General features: G+C 52.7%; 1 protein-coding gene and 1 long non-coding RNA gene across 3 annotated transcripts in view; one reads left to right on the top strand and one right to left on the bottom strand.

The window, feature by feature from the left end:
* Positions 1-23,648, bottom strand: part of RET (ret proto-oncogene) — a 49,940-nt gene that overhangs the window by 20,849 nt on the left and 5,443 nt on the right. The window contains exons 2-6 of one of the 2 annotated variants that reach the window (XM_049103339.1): positions 7,080-7,346; positions 5,996-6,283; positions 3,808-3,848; positions 2,225-2,420; positions 731-930 (exon numbers count right to left, since the gene is read on the bottom strand). In XM_049103339.1, coding sequence (XP_048959296.1) covers positions 731-930; positions 2,225-2,420; positions 3,808-3,848; positions 5,996-6,283; positions 7,080-7,346 — 992 coding nt within the window. Of the gene's footprint in view, positions 1-730; positions 931-2,224; positions 2,421-3,603; positions 3,849-5,995; positions 6,284-7,079; positions 7,347-23,648 lie in introns of both variants that reach the window. The other variant, XM_025466444.3, reaches the window with a different exon arrangement.
* LOC112672023 (uncharacterized) lies at positions 1,826-4,995 on the top strand. The gene is made up of 6 exons (XR_007406788.1): positions 1,826-2,511; positions 3,001-3,041; positions 3,420-3,658; positions 3,778-3,901; positions 4,418-4,484; positions 4,572-4,995. It is a non-coding gene; the product is annotated as an uncharacterized LOC112672023 (long non-coding RNA).

Raw genomic sequence — 23,648 nt, forward strand, 5'->3', positions numbered from 1 at the left:
GGAGCAGAAAGTCATATGCATGCTGCAATTCCAAGTAAAATTACAAAAGTCCTTAAGAGAAATATTCTAGAAAGAACTGTACCAAAATGATAAGCACTAGCTGACATGGTGAGAAGGGATCAGTCCTCTCCGTCCCTTGTCTTCTTTAATGGATACTTATTACTTTATGTTTTTTCCACTTCTAATTGTTTTCCAACGACAAACACAAGATAGACTCTAGTAAACGCACTTGCAGCAGGTAAAGTGGAAGTGTTCCCAGCCTTTCCCCGCAGAGGGCGCCACTGCTTACTGCCTGCATTTACAGATGTGCAAATTCCATTAATGAAAATTTGGTTTTGAACATAAGGAGCCACATGAGGCCCGTATTTTTACAAACCACTTTCTGGTTAATAATTTACCAGGAAGATTTAAGTCTACCATATGTAGATCTAGCTGGCATTGCTCTTATGTTAGGACAAAACACGTTTTAAAGATAAGAATGGAAGAGGGCAAAAAGGAGACCCCTGGTGACCACCACCCCTGCCCAGGACTCTACCAACTCCGCCATGGTCCAGCTTCCCCAGACCTGTGCCCATGGCTCCCCCTGGGCCACTCTGTGTACTCACTCCAGGGAAGGAGGATCTCTCAACCCCAGCCCTGCTTGCAATCTGTTAAACAGAGTGCCCTCCCATTGGGGGTCCTCTGCCCCTGCAGGCCTCTTCCCAGGCCAGGCATCGGGCTGCAGGCTCACCTGGGCAAAGCGGCGGGCCCGTCTGCTCACAGTGAAGGTGTAGGCGCTGGGTAAGTGCAGGCTGACAGGCAGCACCGTCACGTTGAAGTGGAGCAAGAGGATGCCCTCCCCGGGACCCTGGAAGTCCGAGTCATTGACCAGAACGGCCAGCTGCAGGGAGCGGCTCTCCGAGATGGGGAGGCTCCGGTTGAGAACCAGCCCTGTGGGTGGGAGCACACTGATGACTCCCTAATTGCTGCAGGCCTAGGACCACTGCTCCATGCCACTGCGGGCCTCCTCCCAGCCACATGCCTGGCATGCACACCCATGTGTGCAAACAGACTTTCACACTTATGCTGTGTGGATAACAGACTTGGCAGGTGGTGTTAAGTTAGAACCACTGTTTAAATGTTGGCCCTGTGCTGAGCTGGAAGCCAAGAGAACCCTTCATAGCTGGGAGGTAACCTGTACATAAGTATGGTATGTAGGTACATGTGTGGTGGGGTGTCTGTGTGTGTTGTGTATAGGGTCTACATGTGTGCATGTATACATGGAGTATGTATGTGTGGGGTATAGGCATACACAAGATAAAGATCTACCACCACTGAGGCCCTGGGAAGACTATACTGGCCTCCATTCCTCCAGAGCCTGGAGCCTGCACGTTTCTGCACCTGCTATATGCCATGGCTATGGTCCTAGTTTTGCAGAGACAGAAGGATAGGGGCGGGGAGGTTTTCGTACACATGCTGTATACAATGAGTGAGCCTGGGCAGGGATAACATCTTCCCTTGTACAGGGCAGGAGACTTTCAAAGGCTCAATGGGGGTGGAGAGGATGAGAAACAAACAGGATAGGTCCAGGCACAAAGGGGTAATGGTACCAGCGATTCTGGGATCCCTCAGAAGCAGATCTCAAAACAAGGATTCAAGTGCAAGTTGGGTATTTGGAAGGTGATTCTAGAAAAATATGGGCAGCAGGGTGGAGGAGGCAAGGCAGCTGATGAAGGTGCCCCAACCTGCAGGTGAGCACCATGCACCCCTGGAGCTTAGTTCTGTGGTACATTCCAGAAACCAGATAGGACAATCTTTGTGGAATCCTCTGACTCAAGCACACAGAGCTGCCATTATATACTAACCTACTAGTAGAGAGCTATGGGGACAAGGGAGAAATAATCCCCAAGCACTTAGGCACCTTGGGGGCCCACAAAGCAGAGGCCAGAGGAAGGCCTCAGGCAATGATGTATATGTTTGTAGTGGGCAGTGAGCCCTGGCACAGTCAGCATGGGGAAGTCCATCTGCCAGGAGGCAGCTCAAGGAGAGAAGAAAGCCTGTAAAAACCCACCAATGTGGCCAAGATGAGCCCAGTAGAGACAATGAAGGGCTGGGTAGGGTGGAAGGATCTGTAGCCTGGGGCTCAGAGGGCCAGGACAAGTGTCTGTGTGTGTAGGGTGCTGTTGGAAGAGTGGACTGCCAGTTCCCTAGGGGGCCCAGCCAGGCCATGCCTGGCCCCTCTTACTGTAGTCATGCACAGTTGCCCGCACAAAGCTGCCGTTGGCCTGGACCAAGGTCTCGTTGGGTGAGTGTTCCACACGAAATGTCTGGAGGGCCCAGGCATCCCCAGGGAATAGTGTACTTGTGTATCGCCTCAGGAGCTCCCCAGATGCTGGTACCACGTCCGCGTCAAAGACATGTATTGTGGCCACCACAGTGCCCTGCAGACAACAGGATGCCAGTCAGAGCTGGTGAGAGGGACCCCTCAGAGACCCTGGAGCCTGAGACTTCAGAAGGGCACATGCCCCACAGGTGGGCCAAGCGTATGTAATCAGAGCCAACTCTAACAACAGACTGACCTGTGTTAGAGTTCCCGTGGGGTCCCTTGCAAGTCTGGCCCAGTCACCATCCCTAGGCCACTGTGCCTCACCTGTGCAACAGGTGTGATAGGCATCTACAGACTTCCGGTAGGAAGAGACTTTTAAAGCAGATGTCCAGGTGCTCTGCTGACAGGCTTTACCAGGTCCCTTAGGAGAACAGTAAGCCAGGCCACCCAGGGTGGGGTTAGCTCTCTGTCACATTGAGATAGTTGGCAGAACCAGAGTCAAGCCCCGGTGTACACCAGAATGTTCTCCTCCAAATACCTTCCATATACCAGGCTGGAGGGGATCACAAGAAAAGTTCAGAGCAGTCACAGGGCATATTTGCTTTCACTGCTAATTAGACTCTGTTGTCACCCCAAGGCAAGCCCTTTCAAGCTTATGGGGTCTTTACCAATGAGCTGTGCTTTCCTCCCGCCAGCCCATCCACCAAACCAGCACCCGGGGTGCGTGGAGAGGCAGGTAAGAACACCCATCTCCCATTGTGCCCCTCGCCGGCCGGCTGCAGGACGCCCAAGGCCCAGCAGGTGGCAGTCACGCTCCACCAGTGAGGACCAGCGCCCGGGCAGGCCGAGGTGGGCGGAGCCGTGCTGGGAGATCTCAGACCTCCAGTGAGGGCTGACAGCCGTGGAAGGGAGTGCCCTCCTGGGCAACTGTCCTCTCCCCGCCGCGGGTAGCACCGCTGTGCCTACCGGCAGCGGCACAGGTGCGCCCCGGTACCTGACGCAAGCGCTTGGCCTTGACAGCCTGGTCAGGCACATGCTAGGCATCCAGGGTCCCCGGACACTCGTCATAGGCAGCTGGGCTGACCTCCCCTCTCCTCTGCTACCCTCGAGACAGGCAGAAAGCCCCAAGAAAGCCCTGGGCCGACAAATGAAAGACACATATCTGGAAGGATGGTCAGCCACGTGGCGATGGCGAGACGGACACCTGAACGGATCAAGAATAAATGGTGGACGGAGTGGCAGACACCCCACAGATGGACGACAGACAAGACACAAGCACAGGCGTGGCAGACAGGCACCTCCTTCCTCTTGAACTCCACCACGGCGCTGGCAGTGTCGAAGCCCCCGAGGAAGGTGGGCGCCGAGTCGTCCTCGTCATACACGGTCACGGGGAAGGGCACCATCACCACCTCCTCTTTACGCGCACCGACGCGCACGGTGCACGCGGCCACCAGCTCATACTTCTCCCGCAGCTCACGGTCCAGGGCCCAGCGTGTGCTCACCTCCAGGCTGTCCGGGGCGCAACGGAAGGGCAGATTCTCACCTACACACCAAGCAGACCAGGAACCCCAACATGACTTCCCTCCAGGAATCAGGGTGAGCTAGCTGTCTTTTTCTGGGCCCGCCAGGAGTGGCCGCAGGGGAGGGGGGCTCTGCGGGTCCAGGTTGGGGACCATGCCAGCCCTGCCCTGAGCTCCTCCTCCGGGGCTCCAGATTAGGGGAGGGGCACAGAGCTCCAAGCACCTGTATGCAGTGATGCTGTGCACTAATGAGCTTTCCTGTGCCTGCCAGTTTCCCCACCTCCATACTGATGGGGGAGGGGGAACACTAGCTCAACCAGGCTGTGGGCCCAGACATACAGCTCCTAGCACTGGCTGGCTTTTGAAAAAAAAAAAACAGGAGATTTTTAAATTACAGAACTAGTATGTGCTCATTTTAGAGAACAAGAGAAATAAAGCCACTATTCCACCATCTGAAAACAAACATGGTGGACTTTTAGTGTGTGACTGGAAGTTAACACACAAATACTTCCAATTGCCTTCTTTGTACCCCCACTTTACACCTCCTGGCTGTGTGATCCCCGACTGGTTGTTCCGCCTCTCTGTGCCTCAGTTTCCTCACCAGAAGACAGGATAGATGAAGGAGCATGCCTGCTCCTCTCACTAGGCATTGCCATATGGTCAGTGATTCGTGTCACTGGTGAGGGGAGGACCAGTCATGATAGCACACTCTTCAACCCAAGCCTGTCCTGAAATTCATCCTTCAGGAATAACTCATCCTTCAGGAAAAAGGGGGAAATGCTGAGGGCTTGAAGGTCCACACTGACCACCCTCACAGCCAAGCATGGAGGGTTACGTCAGCTCCACTGCATGGGAGAACAAGCATCCCTCGGTCCCTCACGTCAGAGCCACATATTATATATGAATTACACCTGGGAAATGCTTATCATATGTTTCTCTCTGTTGTTTATGGTTACAAAACACATGCTCAACAAAATTTAATTATGTAATCTTCATGAGGAAGGGCAGCCTGCTAAACCTGATGTGTGGCTGACAACCTTGCACAAAGACATTTAGCCCAGCTGCAGGGCAAATGGAAGGAGGCTGGGGGAGTGGCTGGCTCCTTTCCTTACCTTACTGAGATCTGCTTTAACATCATTGCCGTGTGTATGCAATTAAACCTGGTGTGAATCCACGTCCCCCTAACTAGCAGTGTGCCTTCTGTGTCCCACCTTCTTGCTTTGGATATTTCGATGGTGCCTCCTGTCATGGATCTGTTCAGGTGGCTTCTCTCAACTCCCTGGGGATCTACCGCCTGCTCTCACCTTGGCCAGCCTCCCCAGGGCCATCTTGTGGCCAAGTTGGCTACCCTTGCAGCTGCTCAGGTGGAATCCTGGAACCACACTGACTCCCCTCTTTCCCTTAACACCCACATCCAACTCATCAAGGAATCATGCTGGATCTTCCTTCAAAACATGCCCAGAAGCCACCTGCTTCTCGCTGCTCTGTGGCTTCCACCCTTCTTCCAGTCTTCATTCTGTTGCTTAGGGATTTCTCAGGTAGTAACCCTGCTTCCACCCTCCCCTGCCCATATCGAATCATTCCTAGCATAGCAGCTGGAATAATCCTTTAGGGGTAAGTCAGGTCTTGTCAGTGCCACCCCCTATAAGCCTTCCATGACTCCCCAGTCCCTCAAGGGGAAATCCTCAGGAACTTCTGTATCTTCATGTGCCTCTACTCTCCCCAGTCCAGCCACACAGTGGCCCCACCACAGCGATCAAAGGGGCTAGCACAGCTTCCCTGGTACCCTCCCACCTTGGCTCCAGTGCTCCCTTTCCCAGCCAGGGCACAGAAGACCACAGTCTCCACCACTCCACATTCCTGGAAGTTTACTTCCCAACTAGCATGTTCCAGAGATCACCTCCATTGCCTTGGCATGAGCATGGCCTCCACTTCCCAGGGGTAATGGAGGCTCTAGGGAGGCAAGATTGTGACTTATTTTGTTCACGGTCACATCTTTAGCCCTTAGAACAGTACTTGGTTCATGACAGGCACACAAGAAATATTTCTGGGATATTAAATGAAAGGGTGGTGTGGTGGTGCAGAGTACACCAGATGGCTGTCAAGAGCTGGTGGTGCCATACCTGGCATACAGCAGCACCAAGGGTCACTCTGCGAGGTCAGCACTCACCTTCTAGGAGCTTGTAGGACACGCTGATGTTGGGGCAGAGGAACTGCATGGGCAGCAGACGGAATTGGTGGAAGGTGCCGGGAGGCCTGTTCTCTCGAATGCGGAAGGAGACACCAGTCTCAGGGAAGCAGAGCTCCCGGGGTTTGAGGGAACCACAAGCTGGGAAGGAGGTGTTAATGAAGGAGAAGTACACACGGGCACAGCCTGGCCACTGGCACTCGCCCTCACGCAGGGATGCAGATGACAGGAAGACCTGGACGTAGATGGTGAGCACAGGGAAGCCGCCATCTGTAGACAGAGAAGTCAGGCCTGGTGGGGCATCACCATACCAGCAGGGGAGGGGGCAGGAGCTCCAGGGCTGGTGGAAAGTCCAGTCCTCACCCTTGTCCACAGGGCTCCACTGGGCTCTCTATGCTGCCTGGCCACCTCCTGCCTGCCCTGAGCTGCCCTAGACCAGATGCCTGTCTCTGCTCATGGTCCCATGGTTCTGCTCCCTCTGCCTAGGGTGCCTCACAGGCCTGCCTCTCTTGTCATTCAGGTTCAGCTCAAATACCACTCCCTCAGGTGCTCTGAGCACTGGGGTCTACTATTCCTCCTATTTCTCCCCACCAGCCTCTACTGCATCATTGCCCCCTCAGAGGGGTGCCCTGAGTCCTGGGTCTAATAGCAGGTGGAGAGCTTTGCCAGGCTGGTTTCTACTTTGCATGGTGCACATGTACTGCATGGGTGGGGGGGTCTTCACCCTCCCCAACCCTCCCCAAGGGCTTTCCTCATCAGCGCCACTGCAGAGACACACCCATAGACAGAGGACAGACTTTCCCAGCACCTGGAGGGGGGAATTTCCAGCAAACTCCATCATGGAGGCTCTTTCTCCAACAAGGTCTGGATCTCTGCTAGAGTGATAAGGACTCTTCCTGGGTCCTCTCTCTCAGCCCCAGGGTAGCGGCCACTCCCCTATGTTTGCACCTCACCCTTCACTCTTACACAGCAGGGATCACACAGGAGCCACCTTCCCGAGCCTCAGTGTGGGTGTGATGTGGGCTGTGAGAGAAGAAGACAGGGTGGGGTCAGGCAGCTCCCTTACTGCGGATGCTGAGCTTCTCCCAGGTGCTGTGATCCAGGCTCCGGTTAAGGTAGAGAAGGCCTGTGTCCTCTTCGATGCGGATCCAGTCGTTCTCATGCAGCCTTGCACGGTAGGCGATGCCGTAAAGGTGCTGGCCTAGGCGGAAGCTAGGCACCTCCTCGGGGATGTCCCGCAGGGCATGGACATAGAGCAGGGGCATGCCAGATGGCTGGTCCACATACAGCTTCTCCCAATAAGCATCCCTGGAGAAGTAGAGTCCCAGTGGAGCTGCAGAAAGCAGGGAAGCATGTGAGGGAGGGAGTGGTGATGACAATATCCAGAGCAGACCTCCCAGGCAGACCAGCACTCTCTAGCAGCTTTAGTTCACACTTTGATAAAAGGTTCTCTATGGACCAAAAGTTTTACTAACTAAAATTCCAATCTAGCATAAGTAATAGTTTATAAGCAAAACTGTGTGTAAGTTAGGAGTCTCCTCATTCTGAAATTATAAGAAAGAGATCTCAGCCTCCAGAATTTATAGAATTAAAGACTTTCATACATAAATACAGAAATAAATAAAATTCTGATCTTCATAGGACTTTCTTACCTATAATCCTAACATCAACACACAACTATCTGTGTAGCTAAACACAAGCTGCAAGTGGATTGCTGTAAAATAGATAAAGAGAGGAGGAGGCAGTATAAAACCACTATAAAATCATTCTCTATTACCCAAGTTTGATAAAAGCTGGGAGTTTACCCTGGTTTCTCACCAAATCACCTGAACCCAAGGTTTTCAAGTGTACACGAGGATGCCAGACAAGCAGGGCAGGCAACAGTCACCTAAAATGAACCAGGACACCTTATTCATTCATTCATTTATAAGGTTTATTTATTTTAGAGAGACAGCGTGCACATGCAAGTGTATGCATATTGGGGGAGGGGCAGAGAGAGAATCTTCAAGCAGTTTTCCCCACTGTGCTTGGAGCCTGTAGTCGGGCTTGATCTCATCACCTATGAGATCATAACCTGAGCCAAAACCAAGAGCCAGACACTTGATCAACTGGGCCACCTAGGTGTCCCTGGACCCGGGGCTTTATAAGAGAAACAAATCTTTATCTAAAGTTAAACACTCCTACCGTTTGACCCAGAAATCCCACTGAATTTATCCAAGAGAAATGAAAACATATGTCCATTAAATGACCTATTCACAAATGGCAGAGTTATTCACACAGTCAAGAACTGGCAACAGCCCAGATGCCCTTCAGCAGGTCAGTGGATATGCAAAGTGTAGTTTTCACACCACGGAATCCTATGCAGCAATAAAAAAAGGTGAACTACTGATACACACAACAACCTGGAAAGATCTGTAAGACATCACGCCAAAGAGAAGAAGCCAGGCACAAAAGAATACACATGGCATGATTCTAACTAATTTTAGGTAACAGAAAGTAGACTGTCTACCTTTTAGGGGTGGGAGGAGGCAAAGGGCTGGAAAGGGCAGGAAGGAACATTCTGGGGAATGTAGGTCCCACGTCCTGATAGCAGTGTGGGTCTTAGCTGACAATGTACAGCTAAGAGTTGTGCATTTCAACTCAGGTACATTTTCCCTAAAAACCCGATCACCAAGGGACTGTGGGTAGAGAGAGCCATGGTTGCCTCAAGGGAGAGGATGTTGACCATGGCCTTGCTGGGTTAGCTCATGTAGGACCTCACTACTCTGCTGACTTTGTGTAAGTTCAACATTTCTCATATTAAAAGGTTTTTAAAAATAGAATTTCCAATTAGGATAAATAGACGAACAATGCTTGAAAACCACTAAAACCCTGCAAATACTCTATAATGCATAGAAAGTACCCAATACACAATGCAAACATTAGAACTACTTGTGGATTTGCTCTCGTGTAGCCAATTTATCTTTTCAATAAACTTGTTTCTACCTAGACCCCACTCTTCTCATAGCTGTTGGGGTTAGCAGCCAGGCCAGTTTGCACCAACAGAGGACACTCCCAGCACCGCTTGGGTCCCCAAGGACACATTTGGGTATGGGGAATCAAGTGCCAAGTGGAATCAGGTGAAGACACCAGGTAAGCCCTTTCCAGGTCCCCAGACATGATAAAACAATAAGCAAACAGGAAGGCTGCCTGCACTGTGGAATGTTTTCCAGGATGACTTCAAAAGGCAGCCAAGGCTGCGAGTACCAACTTGGGGGGAAGCGTGCATTTGGCCCCACCTGCTCCCTGCCAGACAGGCCTGGACTGGGAAGGAGCAAGAGGGAGAGGGAGAGAGGGAGAAGGAAGCGAGGAAAAGAAGGAGAGAGAGAAGAGAGGGAGAAAGGGAGAGAAGGGAGATAGATGCTCTGGCCAGAGCCAAAGGCACTAACCCCACACTAACCACAGAGATGGAGAGAAGTGGGGTGGAGGCACGACAACATTCATAGAGTGGCCTTTCAGACCTTTGGAAAGCCCTTCTCTAGGAGAGGTCTTCTTGGAGTGGGACCTAGAATTACTTGGTCCCTGTGGGTGCAGTTCAGAGAGGCCCTCCAAGGAGCCTGCCCTGTGCTCTGAGCTAAGGTTTCTTGGGGGGAGGATCTACTCCAAAGTGTCACATTGGCTGCCATTCAAGGGGGAGGCAACTTATGGAGCGCCATGAAGTCACACTGGGGAGGGAGTGCTGAGACCATGCTTCCCCCACCCTGGGGTCTCACCAGCAGACACTATGGGCAGGAGCTAGCTTGAATGCCACCTGAATCTCCCCACATCCTCCCCACTGGCCAAGAGGACACAGGTTCTCAGATGCACTCAGGGCTGACCTCCTTGGGATTCAGTGGCTGCCAGATAACAGGGACAGGAGGGCAGCTCAGAGAGCTGTAATGGCTGCTGGCTTCTTGCTGCTCCTGCTGAAGGGCAGCTGAAGACACGAGCACAAGGCTGAGCTGAGTGATGGGCCATGGCTGATAGGTCCTTGGAGGGTCCCTGCACAGGTAGGATCCTTCCCAGAGGCTTGCATGTCCCATGAGAGGCATTCACACACCTCACAGAGTGGAGCCCTAAAGGGGACCCTACTGACTCATCAAGTCATGGCTCAGACAAAGACAGAAATGCTCCCTGTGTGTGAGGAGCCACCCACAGGGAGGGGACAGTGGTAGAGGAGTCCCAGATGGGGCTTGGCAGCCACTTCCCACCAGGAGTGTGCCAGAGCCTGCTCTGTGCTGCCTAGCAGGGTGACTCCTGGCTTGTGCTCCTCAGCGGGGCCATCCAGTCTCTCTGATATTATAGGGGCTCCCAACCCATGGCAGCATTCCAGCATGGCCAAGTCCTGGAAGGCAGGTTCAGAAGGGGAATCAGAGCCACGCACAGCACTGCTGCTCCACAACAGGGGACTGGATCATGAGCAGCAGCCAGCTAGGCTTCCTTGCCATCCAACATTCCATGAAGGTTCCACAAGTCAGAGCATCCAGCAGGAGCTCAAAGTGAGGGCTGGGGCAGGGGGTGTTAGGGAAGGTGATATTCACTGCCCCACGGACAGAAAGAATGACTCTCTTCCCCCCACAACCTTCTGAAGATGCTGGCCCCCTGCAGGCTGCTGCTGCCTCTCAAAGGTGGAGTGTAGGCTGAGCACAACCTGATTGGATGGCTCTGGGAGGCAACACAGGACAAGGCTAATCCTCCATGCATACATGTTGACCTTCCATCTCTCCACAGCTCCAGACAGACAGTGTCAGGACCACTGCTTCGCAAACACAGACAATGAGGCAGAAAGAAAGTTTATTTGCTCAAGGGTATGCACATAAGACAGCAAGAGAACTGGAATTTGTAATGCAGTCTTTTCAAAGAGGCACATCCTTCACCAGCGCACTCAGCTCCCTGGGCCCCCACAGCGGCCATGCTCTTGATCCCCAGCTGACCATGCCTGGGCCCCCACTGAGGTAGCCCTGCCTGCTGGGACAGGCTTTACTCCCCTATAAAGCCTTGAGCGGTGATTAAGCCTTACTGCAAGTCAAGAATATCAATTCGAGGGGAAGACAGTCCTAATGACCCACCAACTCTCTGGGCAGCTTGGCATTTCTGGGCACAAAAAGGAGGAAAGACTGACTCCCAGTGGTCTTACGGGGTGGTGGCCAGGGGCAGCCTGGACTTGTGACACCAATACTAGGTCAATACCAGGTAAGGAGGGAGGTCAGCCCAGACAAATGCTGCCCCTACCCTGGCAGAAGGGCACGAACCAACCCTTAATGATCCGAGATGCTGCCATTGTGCCTCAATTCCCAGCGCTGCAAGGAGTGCTACCAGTCCATAAGACTGGACATAGACCAGGCAGCCTGTGTCTTCCAGAGCCTGTGTCTTAGTGTGCCTGACTGGTCCAGGGAGAGAGGTGAGGTCTGTGCTCTTGCCCCCAGAGGACCAGCGAGGGGACTCTGCATATCCACAGAGCTTACATCTTGAGGAGGCAACACAGTCTCTGCCAGCACCTTCTCTCAGGACACACATTCCTGGCCCTGGTCAGCAGAATAGAACTGAGTAAAACTTGGCTGTTCTTGGAGCCACTGTGGGGAGGGTTTCTCAGGTGGCTCTGGTGACACCTGGGGGCTGGAGGACAGCAGTCAGGTCTGGTCAGGGGGATACTCTACCCAGAGTGTCCTACCCTGCTGGGTAGATAGGAGCAGCCCCAGAACAGGGCTCCCTTCTGGGGGAGCCTCTTTGACTGTACAGTGGTACAGGGGCTAGGAGGCAGGAGATCCCAGCTCCCAGAGCTCCCCACCCCCGAGCTGGTACAGTTCCACCCATGCAGACCACATGTCCAGGAGAGAATGGGCCCTGCTTGCTCTCTCTCACAGAGCCCAGCCCTACAGGATCCATGTGGGGCCCAGGCGATTGCTGCCAAAAGGGGTTTGTGGGTCGGGCAATGATTGTGAGCAGAAACAGACTTACATGCACTTAAAATACCTCCCAGGTGGTCCCTGTAGCTGGGTATAGCTCCCTTAATGCTCCGGTATGTCACAGACACTTCTAGATGGAAAAACACATGGTCCAAGGCAGGAAACTGAGGAGGAGGGTGCAGGGCCGGCTTCAGGTGGGCACAGCCTGGGCAGGCCCAAAGGGATTAATGCCCTGATGTCACTGTTTTGAAATTCGTCACAATTCTAGAACAAAGGGTCTGGATCTTCATTCTACACTGGGCCCCATGAATGATGCAGCCACTCCTGGCAAGTGGATGAGGAGAGCCTGGGATGGGCCACTGGTGTTCATTTTCACAGTGTGCCAGCCTCCACTGTGTCTCAGTTTCTCCAGCTGCAAATCAGAGAAGGGCATGCTGGGAGAGGAGCAGACAGGGCAGGTACAAGCAGGCCTCACCTTTGCATAGGTATGTACTCCACAGAACTCATACTTCAGATTCACAGCTGCTGTGTGTAGATCCCTTTACTACCCCATTTCACAGTTTGGAACACTGTGGCTGGGAGGTAAGAATCTCGGGGTTTGGTACAATGGCTAACAAAGTGGCAGTGGGCATCAGACACTGGAGTCAGTCAGCCCACCAGGAGGCTTGCTGCTGGCCCTTTCTGCCAGGAAGGGCTGCCTGGCCTGTGGGCTCAGACCTGCCTCTGCTGAGAACTGCCTCTCTGGCCCTTTGGGTAGGTCAACACAGCAAGATTTGCAAGGCCTTCCCTACCCATACCTTTCATCCCTGAATGCCACGTGGTGCCAGGATCCTCCCTCATACCTCATCTAACGTTTCTGCCTGAATACTGCAGCCCATGGTTCTGGCTGCTCAGGTGGCCCCTGCTGCACAGCACTATGCTGAGGGGTGAGGAGCTGGCCCTTCCTCACACAGGATGATGGGTCCCATGCCGCTCATGGCACACCTGCCCAAGGCTCACATCACTGCTCACGTTCAGAGAGACCCCATCGGCTCCCACTCTGCCCGACCCTGACAGGGAAAAGGTGTGGAAATCACATTCAGCAGGGACCAAGTGCTATCCTTCTCTGACCAGGCCCTCTTCTCCCCCCTCCCCCGACATCTCCTTCACAAGCAAACCCACCACAGTGTCTGCCAGGTGGGTTCCGATGGCTACATTTAGTACAGCCCCAGCCATGGTGTGCCTTTACCTTGTACCATTTTGTAGCCTGGAAAGGTAGTTTGCAATGCTCCCCATTTGGTTTGCAGATTTAAATTATTTGTATTTGGGTACAAATGGAAGCAGGCCCACACCCCCTTCCCTCCCTCTCTTTCATTCAACACTTCACAAGGGCACATGCGCTTGCACACACATCCTCATGCCCACGCTAGACTCTGAGCACCTCCCTTTGCAGTGAGCAGGATGCTGAGGACACTGCAGATGGTCAAGGGCTGTGCTCCTGCTTCTGGCTGTTTTACCTTGCTTTTTCTGGCTCCTGCTGCCTAGGGAGAGCCAGCATCAGAGAGGTGTAGGGACATTCCGTGTGCTCCACCCCGTTCACCTGCCCAAAGCACACGGTCCCTTGGTGCCTGCACAGCCCACACCTGAGTCTGGTGATCATCTTCCCACAAACACTCCTGAGTACCCATCCAAAGCCTTGGCTCCCCTGTGCCCTGGAGGGTTGTCTCCAGCCCGCCCTGAGGCTGCAGGCCAGCCTCTGGCCCAAGCAACCCAGCTAACTTCTCCATGAGCAGTAAGTGGCTACCCAGCTCTGCCAGCAGGCTCTGATCCCAGCCGGGGTGGGATCACCCACCTTCCCTGGGTGCCCTCAGCCTGAGGTGGCCCACAGAGCTCTCCTACACCTACTCTTATTCTCTCAACACAGCTTAGAAAGTTATGTTAACCTCTCCTGTTTCACTTGCTGAGTGAATGCTGCAACCTTGGTGAGCTGACACTGATACACACATCTCTCATACACACACTCATTCTCACACACACATGGTTACAAACTCAACACACACATCCTTTGGCTCACTTAGTGTAGAGTAGTATAGCAAAGCCTAATCCTGACTGTGGGCTCATCTTTGCCAGCTCTCCATGGTCCTGGCCAGCTATTGGGGCCACACACAGCTCGCCTGAGGAGCCTCTGCTTTTGCTGCCACCTTCCGTGGTACATGCGCTGCCCTCTGACCACGACAGTCCAGATCCGGGCATGTGCTTCCTGGACAGGTGCTCCTGGTCTCTCACCCCAGCTCAGGCCTGTCTTCCCAGCTGCTATGAGCACTGGTGATCACTCACTGGGGCACGCAGTCACCCTGCCAGGGAAAGGCAGAGAGCCCCCAACAACTAAAAATGATCCAGGATGGTAGTATGGAAACTGGAATTCAGGACTCCTAAGAAAGAAAAGTACAGTAATGGTGTGCTCTTAGAACTGGGTGGGGTTAGTGGCAGTGCCTACATCTGTGTGCAGGGCAGGCCTCTCCTGCAGAATCCACTGGCTGGACAGCCCTGGCTCCTGCCTTTGATGAGCACCAGATCGTGTAGATGACAGTTTTATTATAACCCAGCAGAATCTCCTTAACAGACGATTTCCTAATGCCATCATCTTCGCTAGGAATGGGAAACAGACCCCTCCAGGTTCTCCCCAGGGGCAGCCCCTCCCTTTACAGGCCAGCTGTCCCTGTGCGAGTCCCTTCAGACCCAGCCCCAGTGCTGAGCACTAGTACCCTCTCAGGATGTGGCCTGTCCACACCACGGCCCCTTCAATCACATTCACATTTTCTGTCTTTTTTTTTTTTAAAGATTTTATTTATTTATTTGAGAGAGTGTAAGAGAGCACAAGAGCAAGGTGAAGGGCAGAGGAAGAAGCAGGCTCCTTGCTGAGCAGGAAGCTCGATACGGGGCATGATCCCTGGGCTTTGGGATTGTGACCTGAGCGGAAGGTCAACCTTCCGTGGCTGTGGCTGAGCTCAACCACTTAAGCTAAGCCACCCAGGTGCCCCATGTTTCCTCTTTATTCTAGTGGAACGTTTGATACACATAAATGCATCATGCAGAACATTTACAGTGAAAGCAAATCCCACAGCAAACATCCATGAACCCACAGCCAACTTTACCGGACACTTAGCAACACTGCTGCCTCTCCTGGGTCCCCACCTTCCACCTCACCCTACTCATTTTGAACATGAACTTGGGGCTTGGGTTTCTCTTGCCTTTTCTTAAAAAAAAAATTTTTTTAAATCTACCTCATTCATGGAAGGTACTTTAGCTGTGTAGAGAATTCTGTAGGAAAGTTATTATCTCTCATTCCTTCAAAGGACTTTTTTTTTTTTTTTTTTGGCTTTTGTTGCTGCTTCTGAGAACTCTGTGCTCGTTCTACTTGCATGTTCTACTTGGTATTCTCTCTTCTCTCTGGCTGCTTCTAGGACCTGCTGCCTTTGGTGTTCTCTCCAGTGGTACTACAATAAGCCAGCCTGCCAGCCTCCTGTGCTTGTTTCCTCCCCCTTGTCAACCCTCTGGATGTCGGAAGCTCCTTGTTCTTTCTCCTGTTCTCTCCTGGTAAACGGCAGCCTGTCCCAGAGCATTCATGGTCCGTGTTCATGAGCCTCTGTGCTGATGACTGCCCCGTTCTCCAGCCCTGACTGCTTTCCCAGTGCTAGGTGTAAATCTCCATGGCTTTCTGCAGCCTCTCCTGTCTTAGTCCACTTAGAGGAGGACCCAGATTCCCCCTCCCACCCATCCCCACCTGCTCCTCCCATCTTCCCACCCCAGTCAGGACACTACCCACCTAACTCTCACCTGGAGCTCTCCCATCTCCCACCCCTCCCACCAGCCCACAGACTGCCCTCTGCCATCCCCAGTGCAAGCTGCCATGCTCCCACACCTCCCTCAAGTGGATGATGCCACACTGCTCAAGGGGCCTTCCTGAGCCCACTCTTAACCCAAGGCCACCTGTACAGAGTAACCAGGGTCAGTCGGATCATGTTACTCTCTGCTTGAAGCCCTGTATTAACTGCCCATAGCTTGTAGAATAAAACAGAGTTTCTTACCAGGGATGAGGCCCCAACTGTCCTCCCCCCAACTCACCTCCTCCCCACTCTCTCGAGCACCCGCCTTCTAGGTATATCAGCCAATTCACTATATATGAGCTGAAAGAACAGACAAATGAGTGAACCAGTGAAGGCAATAATGAAGGAGCAAACCAATAAATACATGGTTTCACAAAGGGAGAGGAATCTGGGGACTTTTGGGAAATGGTACAAATTTGGGAAGACGGAGAGGGTGTAGCTAAGATACCCTGGCTGGGTCTGATGGGCACTGGGAGCCACAGGTGCAGAGTCAGCAGCAGGATGAGCTGGAAGAGCCACCTGGATGCTCCTCCTATGCTCATAAGACTCATAAGGGGCATGTGGTGCCCTCTAGTGCACTAGCCATCTTGGTGGGGCCAGTGGTGGGTGCTGAGCAAACAGCCACCAGGCTGACAACAAAACCTCTGATGCCTGCTCAGGAAATGACTTACTGGTGACTGAGGAACACTGCCAACTGGAGATGGTGGACAGAATGTGTGTGCTCACTTACACACACACACGCATGTGGGCTCACTCTGCAATCTCTATGCTTTGTCTCAGTAGGAGGTTCTGCTTTTACAAAGGATTATAATGTACAGATCAAATTTGCAAATCAAATTTATAAATAACAGGTTTGGGAAGCATACAAGGGAATCCCAGTTTTTACAATTAATTGTGGTAAAATACACATAAAATTAATCATCTTAATTACTTAATTATTTTAATGTCCCAACAAGGACATCAGTCACCATTACAGCAGTGCAGCTTCAGTTCCAGTCTTCCACTCATTCCCAAAATGCTGCCAGCAGCATGCAGTGGGAAGCCTGTGCCACCATGGCCACAAGGTTGGGTGGCCATCCTGGTGTGGGCTGGGCACACAGCAAGGGCAAACTGGATAGGCCATCACACAAGGAGGAGCAGGTGGGCATCCCGGCACATACTGGGTGCCTGAGTTTCCCATGATGAGCTCTGGGGCTCTGTTCCCAAAGGTTCTCTCTGGCACAGACCCCAGGGCTCCTGCCTGCCTGGCCAGGGGCACACACAGCTCTCAAGGCCCACCACATCCCTCCCTCCTGCCTCAGTCCTCACTGTGTGGTTCATGGCAGGGAAGGGCAGGGAGCCCAATGTGGGGTGAACTATCTCCCCGGACACTTGTCCTGTTGGGCCCTGACTGTAAAAGGTGGCTGGTAGCCTGGGTGAGCAGCTGGATGGAGGAAGAGAGACCTGGAAGCCAGCCCTTGCCTCAGAGATGCCACTCTGCACACACAGGCACACCCCACTACCTTTGTGAAAAGCTCTTCCTTGCACACCTCGCCAGAGCTCTTGTCCTTGGCCAGGAACGTCACTCCCCCCATTCAACGACGGGAAAGAGAAGCTGAGGTTCATCTCTCACACTCGGGTGGAAGTGCAGTCAGGGCCCAGGTCTCCTGACACTGCTTGTATCGCCTACGTAGACCTCTGCCAAAAGTGGGGAAGGGGTCTGGGCATGGTTGAAGTTTGGGGGAATGAGGCCAATGACTGAGGTCTACAGCCTGGGTAGCATGGGAGCCAGTAGTCCAGATGCACTCTTTGCACACAGGCCCCTGCTTTCTGCTCTGAGGGGCCTGGGCCCCAGGCTGTATTCCGCATGCACCCGCAACCACTGCCCACACTTCCACACCAGTCCAGGCCAGCTGCAGTAGCCTCACTGAGATGATGGACGCTCCTGCCCAAATGTGATTTTCCAGCTGCTGCTGAGTTAATCACCAGCCTCACTGGCAGTTCCTTCCGGCTTCTATGCAAAGGAAACTGCCAATTAGGTTGCAATTAATTTCTTACCCGGGGCAAGGCCTGGATGGAAAAAGACTGGCCACCCAAGTGGCCTGCTGATGACTGTGTGTGGGTCACCAGGCCCGCTTGGCTCCTGGACTCTCCTGCCCTGAGGCCCCAGCTGACTCCGGGTGTGCTGGCCCTGGCCTGGGGGTGACTGGCCAGGACATCACCAGCTTTGACTCTGGTGCCTCTGCTTGGGGAACTGTCCCTCATGCTCCCAGAAGGGCACAGTGACTTAGATCTAAACAAATGTGTCACCCCACCTACCCTGAGTTCCTGAACAGAGATGGTCCTGCTCATTTTTGTCTTCCCCCCAGCACTCTTTGTGCAACATTAACTAGCAAGAATTCTACAGTACACTTTTGGCGAGAGACTCTGTTCTAAAGTACTTTCCGTGCATTGTTCCATTTAATTAACACAACTGCCAGAAGTAGGGATGATTATGATGCTTGTCTTGCAGAGGGGGAAACTGAGGCAGAGAGAGACTAAGTACCATGCCCAAGGCCATTCAGACGGTAAGCCAAGACTTAAGCTAAGGGTCCTGCCTTGGGTGGTATGCGTGGCCGCCAAGCCCTTCTGCTCAGTGACGGCTGTATGTGCGCACACACGTGCAGAGAAGCCAGGGCACTAGGACCTGGGACACCAACCCACCTGCTTCCAGACCAGCTAGAAAATGCCATCATAAATAACCATCCATACCTCCCTTAGCCTCTTCTAAAAAGCAGGTGCCCTAGAAGTTACCTGGTGTAAATATGTTAACATTTCAATGAAATGGGGTGAAGCTCAGGTAAGTGTGATGGTGAGTCTGCTCAGGTATTATCTCTCTGACAAGGACAGACACAGTAATGGTTGTGGCCTCAGAGGGGGCACTTGGCAGCTGCCCAACGATGCTAGGGGCCTGACATGTCCTGCTGGATACAGAATTGAGCCTCGAGGAATCCTTCCCTCCATCCCACTGGGTACTGTTTTCACCAAATACTTGAAAAGGTGGAATCAGCAAAGTCTAGTTTCTGCATATGCATGGTGACCCATGACTCCTATCTCCTGGGGGGTGGTCAGGGCAGCCCTTGGGAAGGTAGTACCTATACAGGCTGACTGGGACCAAAGCATCTGCACAAGCCAGCAATAGCGTGTTGGTCAGATCAGGGCCTACTGAGACTGCTATAACTCGATGGGAGCTGGAAGGCCACCCTATGGTCTGGATGTGCTTCCTTGTCAAGTCTGAGAGAACTAGAAAGGGCCCTCTCCAAGGAAGGCCCTTTTCTCAGGGATTCAAGGAACAGGCCTGGCCTCTTGCCCCCAATACACACTCCTTCCTACGTGAGGCAGGTTTGGGATGTCACAGTACTTCCACCGGGAGCTCCCCCTTACTCCCTCCCTGCAGCTTTGGACCTGCTCCTCCCTCCTCTCCCTATTCCCCACTATAAGCCAGGACAGGTGCAGTCAGAGTGAATAGCAGGTGAGACCCCACTCCCCCACCCCCACTGCCCCGACAGGGCCACCACAATCCCTGGAGCAGAAGCTGGGTTCTCTCTGGGGATGTGAGAGGCCTCAAAGAAGGCCCAAGAGTCTGCTCTGCTGGGAGGGTATAAGGAAGAGAGCTGGGGAAGCCTCTGAGAGGGGCAGGTTCCAACATAGCATGGACCTGGGGCCAGAGAAGTCGGCAGGTCCTAAGGGTCCACTGCCCACCTAGGGCTTTCCCCATCTATATGGTTTCCCTATCTATATAAGGACAAGGTTGCATCTGATGCTGAGGCTCCTTTTCATTGTGATTCCCATATGAGTCTATGTGATAGAATTTATAGAATGAACTTCCTGACCAGGGACAAGTGGCAGGATGGTGGGCATGATAGAAACTGGGGTGGGCTTTGACCTAGGTGGTCTCTGTGCAGGGGAAGGGGGCTGGGCCATGGGATAGAATAGGATTAGAATCACAATTGTCTTCCTAGACCACCAATGATAAGGCAAAAAGACATGAGCCTAGATCCAAGAGAGAGATTTTAGTGCAACACATGGAAGCAGAAAGACAAGGGCAGAGCTGGGCCCAAGCCCATACCCCTTCACTAGGCCTCTCTGTGTGTCCAGCTTGGCATGCAGCCTTTCCAGGTCCATTCCCAGCTGTGAACCAGGACAGGAACCTCTCCTTGGAAGCGTGGTTGGGACAGGCCAGGTACAGAGCACCTGCAGACAGAAGCAGTTCTCTGTTCTCCCTCCTCCATTCTTCCTCTCCCACTCTGAAGGTGCATCTGCCTGGAGCCCACTAAGCCTTCCAGTTACTCCTCAGCCAAGGCCTACCTCTGTGCCACTGCCAAACACTCCTGTAGCTTGTGGGTGCAAGGGGGAGCAAATGTCCCAGAACACACTGCTGTCCCAGGAAAATGGCTTCTAGAGACCAGCAGCATGATATCACACAGCTACAATTATGATAATCAACTTACACCGGATCTGTCTGGTTATTTTTAGAGTCAAGATTGAGGTGTAGCAAGACAGGGCAGCCCTGAGTTCCCCTGCTGAGTCCTGCCTTGTCAGGTGGGCTGGGTGGGTTGCTGATTCCCGGCACCCCTCCTTTCCCTGGTCTTTCACAGGGTGATCCCTGGGCTGGGGCATCTTACACACAAATTGTGATGCCATTGTTTCTGGGGCATTCGAGCTTAATGTGTCTCAGGGTCCAGGTCTTCTGAGAATGTCCTCAGGGTCCCAGTGGGGTTATGGTGACTCAGCAGCAACCTCCCTCCCCTGCCCCAAACATCAGGTGAACCCAGGTCCTCAAAAGGGATCTAGGGCTCTCAGTGACAGAAATGCTACTGACACAGTGAAATGCTAATGACACAAAAGGGCTTCTCAGGAATACCCGGTGGAGGTTTGATAAAGCAAGGTAAACCCAATAACCTAAAGAACCCTCACCCAATTAAAACACGGGCAAATGGCCTGAATAGTATTTCTTCAAAGAAGATGCAAATGGCCAATGAGCATGTGAAAGATGTTCAACATCACTAATCATTAGAAAAATGGAAATCAAAAGTACAATGAGATACACTGCACCCAGTATGCTGGCTATAATTAAAACAAAACAAAACAAAAATCCAGAAAATAGCAAGTGTTGTTGAGGATGTGACAAAAATCAGAACTCTGACACACTGCTGGTGAGAATGTAAGATGGTGCAGCTGCTGTGGAAAACAATTTGGCAATTCCTCAAAAAATAAAACAGAATCACCATATGGCCCAGCAGTTTCACTCTTAAGTACATACCTAAGAGAACTGAAACCAGGACGCAAACAGATATCTGTACACGAATGTTCACAGCAGCATTATTCACCATGCTAAAAGGTGGAAACAACCCAAATATCCAACAGTAGGTGAATGGATAAATAAATGTGGTATTTACATCCAAGGGAATGTTACCCTTACAAGGAAATAAAATACTGATACATGCCACAGTGTATAAGTACTTTGAAAATATGATGCTAAGAGAAAGATGCCAGAGACACAAAGGTCCATTTACATGAAATATCCAAAGCAGAGAAGCCCATAGAGACAGGACACGGAGCAGTGGTTACCATGGGCTGGCAGGGGGCGGGGGCCTAGGGGGCAATGCCTAGTGGCTTCGGAGTTTCCTTTGTGGTGATGAAAATGTGGTGGAACTACATAGAAGTGACATCTAAACAACACTGTGAATATACTAATAAATGCCACTGAATTGTTCACTTACAATGGTTGATTTCATGTTATGTGAATCTTACCTCACCAAAAAAAGCAAACTGCAATCATCTGCCTCCCATCCCATCCTAGTCCCCGGGCCCAACACAGGCGCTGGCTGTGCTGACCAGTGGAGCTGACATGGAGGTGGTGGGGCTCAGGGGTGCGAGTCTAGAGAAGGGGGCCCCCAAGAGTGCATGCAGGAGCCCCAGGGTGTGCATTCCCACTCCCCAGGCTCTCCTTTGTACCCTGGGCCTCTCTTGAGGAGAGAAGGGCCATGTGATGGGACTCCAAGCCACAGAACATGGGCAGAGTGCCCCTCCCTGAGCACATGGCTGGCCTGGAGCAGCTAGAGGGGCACCGCACCGCAAGCAGGAGAGTCACTAAGACGGGGGGGGGGGGGGTCTCTGTTACAAAGTACAATCTCACCTGCCCTCAAAGATTCGGGTGGGTGGGAAGCTGAGAAGCAAAGAATATTTCAATGGCTTCTCACTCAAGACCCTTCAAGGTTCTGTGGAGTCATGTCTGTGGTCCTGCTGGATGAATGTCCTGTGAAGACCACCCTGCGGATTGCCGACATGACAAAGCTCAAACCCTCCAGTGGCAAAGCACCCCCGCCCCCCCGTGCTAAGTGCACATTAACCCTGCTGCCAGCTACTCTAGGGCTAAGTGGCTGCTGGAACAGAGCCCTGCCCCCTGCCTCCACCCTCTCTCCTCCCCAGAAAGGACAGAGAGCAGTAGATGCCCCACAGCCAGTATCGGAGGGGCAGCATGGGGAGCAGGCAAGGAGAAAACCACCTGCACACACCCAGGACAAGCCCCAGGCCTGCCTTTCAGCATTTCACTGCTTCTGTCTTTGCTTGTTTCACTGGCAAGAGAAATTTAAAGAAAAAACTCACTAGACTCTCTAGATGCCTGCCATCACTCTGTACACCTCCAATTTAACTCCCCCCACACACCCCACCTTTGGGTCCCGGCACATAGAATGCACATTTTCCCCAGCATTGTCAAGGCCGTTAATTAAATTTTAGGAAGTTGCATTTTTTTTTCTTTTCCCCTTTCTAGAAGAGTGAGAATCACTGGGATTTGCTGGTAAATAGACATCTATAGGGGGTGGGGGTGGCACCAAACCAGCTTTGATGGGCAGTATCTTGCTGGGGGCCTTCTGATTTATTTTAGCAGCAGAGCCCTTTCTCCAATCAGTGATCAGGTCTGGCCGGTTGCTTGGAGCAGGGCTCAGAACTTCAACTCCCTGCATCCTCCCGCTGCGCCATCCTGCCTTCTTAGCACTGCTTAGAGCCCTGGACCCTGAGGAACCCATCAGCATCCCTGTCACAGAGGAGCAAAGGTCCAAGATGGCAATGAGGTACAACTGCCAGTGCCTGAACCTGGGAGGGGGACTGGGGCCCCAGGACCTGCACCTCCAGGGGCACAGGCATCTTCCCTGAGCTAGGCCTGGAACTGGGCCCTGCCTGTCACAGAACCCCAGCCTTGGCCACTCTGGGCTTCGATATTGTTATGGACAACCAGAACCAGCCAGCCCACAGGTGCACAGGTGACTTTTCTGTGGTGGTACCCAGGCTGCTGTACTCTGTGGAGCCACTCACAAGGCAAAAGCAAACAGAGGTGTTTGCTCAGGACTGGCCACCTGCTCTCCTTGGGGGCCCAGGTGGTACCTGAACTGCCAATCTCAAGGTCCTGTTGGCGTCATCTACCCCATGACTGTGTTTTCTAGGCAGATCAGCTCCCGGGGCAGGGGGCTGAGGGAACAACACTACATTGCTGCCTCCTCTTTTCCCACCTGATCCTTGCCCAGAGTCTCGGAGAAGATGGTGCAGGAGCCCACTGGCTTCACAGCTCCAGCCTCTGGGACAAAGGGAGGTCCCAAAGGCTCCTACAACCACACAGCTTTGAAGCCTGAGATGGACGGAAGCCCAGGTTTGCTCCCAGAGTTTAGGAAAGGTGGACAATAGAAAGACGGATGGGGAGGGAGGACAAGAAGGCCCAGTCTACATGGGCTCCCAAGTGTCTTGGACCTTCGGCTCAAAGAAAAAACCTGCTAAGGTCTTCCGAGGTGAGGTAGAGAGCCCTGCCTCCAAAGTCACAGCCTCCCTTAA

This window comes from Canis lupus, chromosome 28 (genome assembly GCF_003254725.2).
Source record: "Canis lupus dingo isolate Sandy chromosome 28, ASM325472v2, whole genome shotgun sequence".
Lineage (NCBI taxonomy): Eukaryota > Metazoa > Chordata > Mammalia > Carnivora > Canidae > Canis > Canis lupus.